This window comes from Elephantulus edwardii, unplaced genomic scaffold (assembly GCF_000299155.1).
Source record: "Elephantulus edwardii isolate Elephantulus edwardi_28Jun2011 unplaced genomic scaffold, EleEdw1.0 scaffold00005, whole genome shotgun sequence".
Lineage (NCBI taxonomy): Eukaryota > Metazoa > Chordata > Mammalia > Macroscelidea > Macroscelididae > Elephantulus > Elephantulus edwardii.
The window spans coordinates 9,081,081-9,084,313 of NW_006399755.1; the positions used below are offsets into that span (position 1 = coordinate 9,081,081).

A 3,233-nucleotide genomic window follows, 5' to 3' on the forward strand; every position below is an offset into this window, starting at 1 on the left:
GATTGGTAACACTGGAGTGGACTGTGGCCTGTGGACTGTGGCCTGTGCCTCAGGCTCCGACAGAGGCCTTGGGATTGGTAACACTGGAGTGGACTATGGCCTGTGCCTCAGACTCTGACTGTAGCTCAAGTGCAGAGAGGAGAGGCAAGTCGGTCTTTCCACACCTGGTGTGTGTCCCCTGACCTGTCTGCCATCCTGCACCAAACACTGAGGTGACACCAGGTTGCCCAGCCAGGAGCCCCAGATCAGAGCAAAAGCAGAGGGAGGCTGACATGCCTGCCACTCCCACAGTCATAGTGAGAGGACACACAGACAGAGATTGTGCACCTGCCCGATGGGGAGGCCAGGAAGTGGGGGCCAAGGGGTTCTAAGGGGTCAGCCCCTGGCAGTGACCCCATGTGGATTCACACAGGTTCAACAAGTTGGCCGTGGGCTCTGTGGTGGAAAGCGCCTTCCGGAGGCTGAAGCACCTGCAGGTCTTGGATATTGAAGGCAACTTTGAGTTTGGTGAGGTTTCCAAGGACCACAGCCGGTTGAAGGAGGAAGATGAAGAGAAAGAGGAGGAAGAAGAGGAGGAAGAGGAGGAAGATGAAGGGAGATAGTGGCAAGGTGAAATAGATCTGACCCAGGTAGGTGATCAGGGTCAGCTTCTGGTATAAATGTACTGACCCCACCCCAAGTCTGAGATCTTTCTAGCCATCCTCATCATCTTCCTCCTCCAGTCATTAGGGAGCACTCAGTATGTGTCAGGCCCTGATTTGGGGGTTATAGCAGCAAGCTGACCCGTACAAGAGCACTACAATCCAGTGAAGGGTGCCATGGTGGTAGACACAGAGAATGAGATGTGTTAGGAGGCTGCAGAGGGGATGGACTGGGGCATGAGAAGAGAGATAAGTGGACAGGAAAGGGCTTGGGTAAGGACAGATTCATGGGGCTGCTGTCAACCTGCTTGGCATGAGGTGAGGGAGAGGACAAGGTTCCTAGTATGGCATTTGGGTGTTTGATGGTTCCCAGAGGAGGAGGTTTGTGGGGAATTGTTGAGTTTGGGGCATTGAGAAGTAGGCGAGAGGTGATAGGCTATGTAGAGCTGGCCTCAGGAGTGACGTCTGAGCTGGAGATGAAGATCCAGGCATTGCTAGCCTTGAAGCAGTCACGGGTGCTGCAGGGGGCCAGTGAGCTAACCTGGGGAGAGTGGGTGAGAGCTGGTGGCCACAGGACAGCCTGCAGTGGGGGCTGAGATGGAATCGTTTAGGAAGGGGGCAGGAAAACTGCACACTGTCAAAGACAAGGCATTTACGCACATACACAACACAAGCATCCACGTGTGTTCATAACAGACTGGCACACACATGTATATGCTCTGATGCACGCATGTGCACACCACATATATGCACACATAGCCATAGGTGTATATACACATGCACTCAGTGATTGTGACATGAGTGGTAGAGGTTGGCATTTGAGCACATGCCCTTTTATGCACATACCTGCTCTTACATGCACATCTCTACGCACAGGCACACACACACACAGAATACACACATGCACGTGCCTCTCCAGAGGCGGTCGGCTGTGCCAGTGCTGCTGAGAGGCCAGGGGAGCTGAAAGTGAACTGAATGTCAGCTGGGTGGACTGACTCACAAGAGGGCTGTCCGTGAGCTTGGCAGGTGCAGCTTAAAGGAGGTGGGGCTGAGAGAGTGGCTGGAAAGGATATAGTTCCAGGTAATGTAAGACAGCTTTTTAATAAAGTTTACTTACAAAGCAATGAGTGAGAAGGTGGCAATGGGAAGGGCTCATTTCATTGTCTGCTATCTTTAAAGACTAGGGCTGGTTTTAGTGCTGTGGGAGGAGCCGTTTGGGAGGAAGGAGTTGGAGATGAAGGAGGAGAGAGTTGAGTGGGAGAGTTTCCTGTAGAGACGGTAGGACGGGTTGGCTGTGGAGATGGGCCAGTGCTTCCTTCACTGTGACGAAGAATAGGGGATAGAGAAGCTTCAGTCGTAGGCAGGTGAGTGGCTCGGTGGAGTGACACACTGTCAGCCAAAGGCACTTGCCTTCTGTTTCCTCCATGCTGGGGGGGACCAGGATGGGGTGACGGTGACCAGTTGGATCTCTCTACAGCTGAGTTTTGCTCCGATACACGTGGGACAGGAGAGCGAGGAGACAGGGATGAGGGTATTGGCAAAAGAATCGCTGGTGTCGAGGGCCGTGGGGTCAGGCTGGGTGGGAAAAGAGATGAAGGCAGAAGAGTGGTGGAGGGTCCTGGAGAATGGGCAGGGTGGTGGTGGGGAATCGGGAGAAGAGGTGCTCTGAGGGGGATGTCAGAGGTAAGGCTTCAGAATTAATCATGTTGGGGGCCATCACATGTCTGGGGTATGACTGAGAGAGAGACCCCCAGGCCACCATTAGAATGTTGAATTGCTGGAGGCCCTGGGACAGAGAGGAGCCTGAAATGGGTGTTGAAGTCCCCTATGGATGCATATAGAAGAGTTGCAGGGGAAGGTCAGGCTGCAGGGGTTATGCACCCTTCTTTCCTGAAGCCAGTGGGTGAGAAGGTGGAACCCTCAGACAGACGCAGCAGTCTGTGCCCTCTGGGGCCACAAGATCATGAGTTGGGGAAAATCCTGGGGACAATAGCCATCCATAGTCAGATTACTTGAACAGGATCTTGAAAAGAGACCCCAGGAGGTGACTAGTGGGCATACTGAGGCTGTAAGAGCAGAGGTCGAGTGTCTGGAGTTCAAGGACGTGTTAGCACACACTCTTCCTGTCCCTGTTGCCACCCTGGTGGCTCCCAGCTTCCAGAGACAACCCTCTTCCCTGTCCACAGAAACGTAACCTTCCCTGAGCCCCCGTAAGTAGTGGCCACCCTCCACTTTAATCCACACCCCCAGGCTGGTTGTGGGTGGCCCTGCCCTGGCCAGTTGCTGACTCTTCTCTGTGTTCTGCAGGACCGCGGACCGCTGGAAGCTTTCTGCAGCACATGCGCGTGCCCTGTGAGCCCTCTGCCCACCATGCTCACAGATGCCATCAGACACACCCACACTGCACCCATGGGCGTCCCAATGGATACAGGCTCAACACACGGTCTCACATCCCTTCCCCATCCTGCAGTGTGCCCCAGACCCAGGCACGTGCAGACACATCACACCCCACATGGCCACACACGCAGCCCGCCACACATGACCTCCCAGCCGTCACACTCTCCGCCCCACGTCCACCACAGCCTCACACCC

General features: G+C 54.7%; 1 protein-coding gene across 1 annotated transcript in view; it reads left to right on the plus strand.

The window, feature by feature from the left end:
* Positions 1-602, plus strand: part of PODN (podocan) — a 14,257-nt gene extending 13,655 nt beyond the window's left edge. The window contains exon 9 of the mRNA XM_006879808.1: positions 413-602. Within this exon, the coding sequence (XP_006879870.1) occupies positions 413-602 (190 nt within the window). The remainder of the gene's footprint in view (positions 1-412) is intronic.
* Positions 603-3,233: the final 2,631 nt, after the last annotated feature.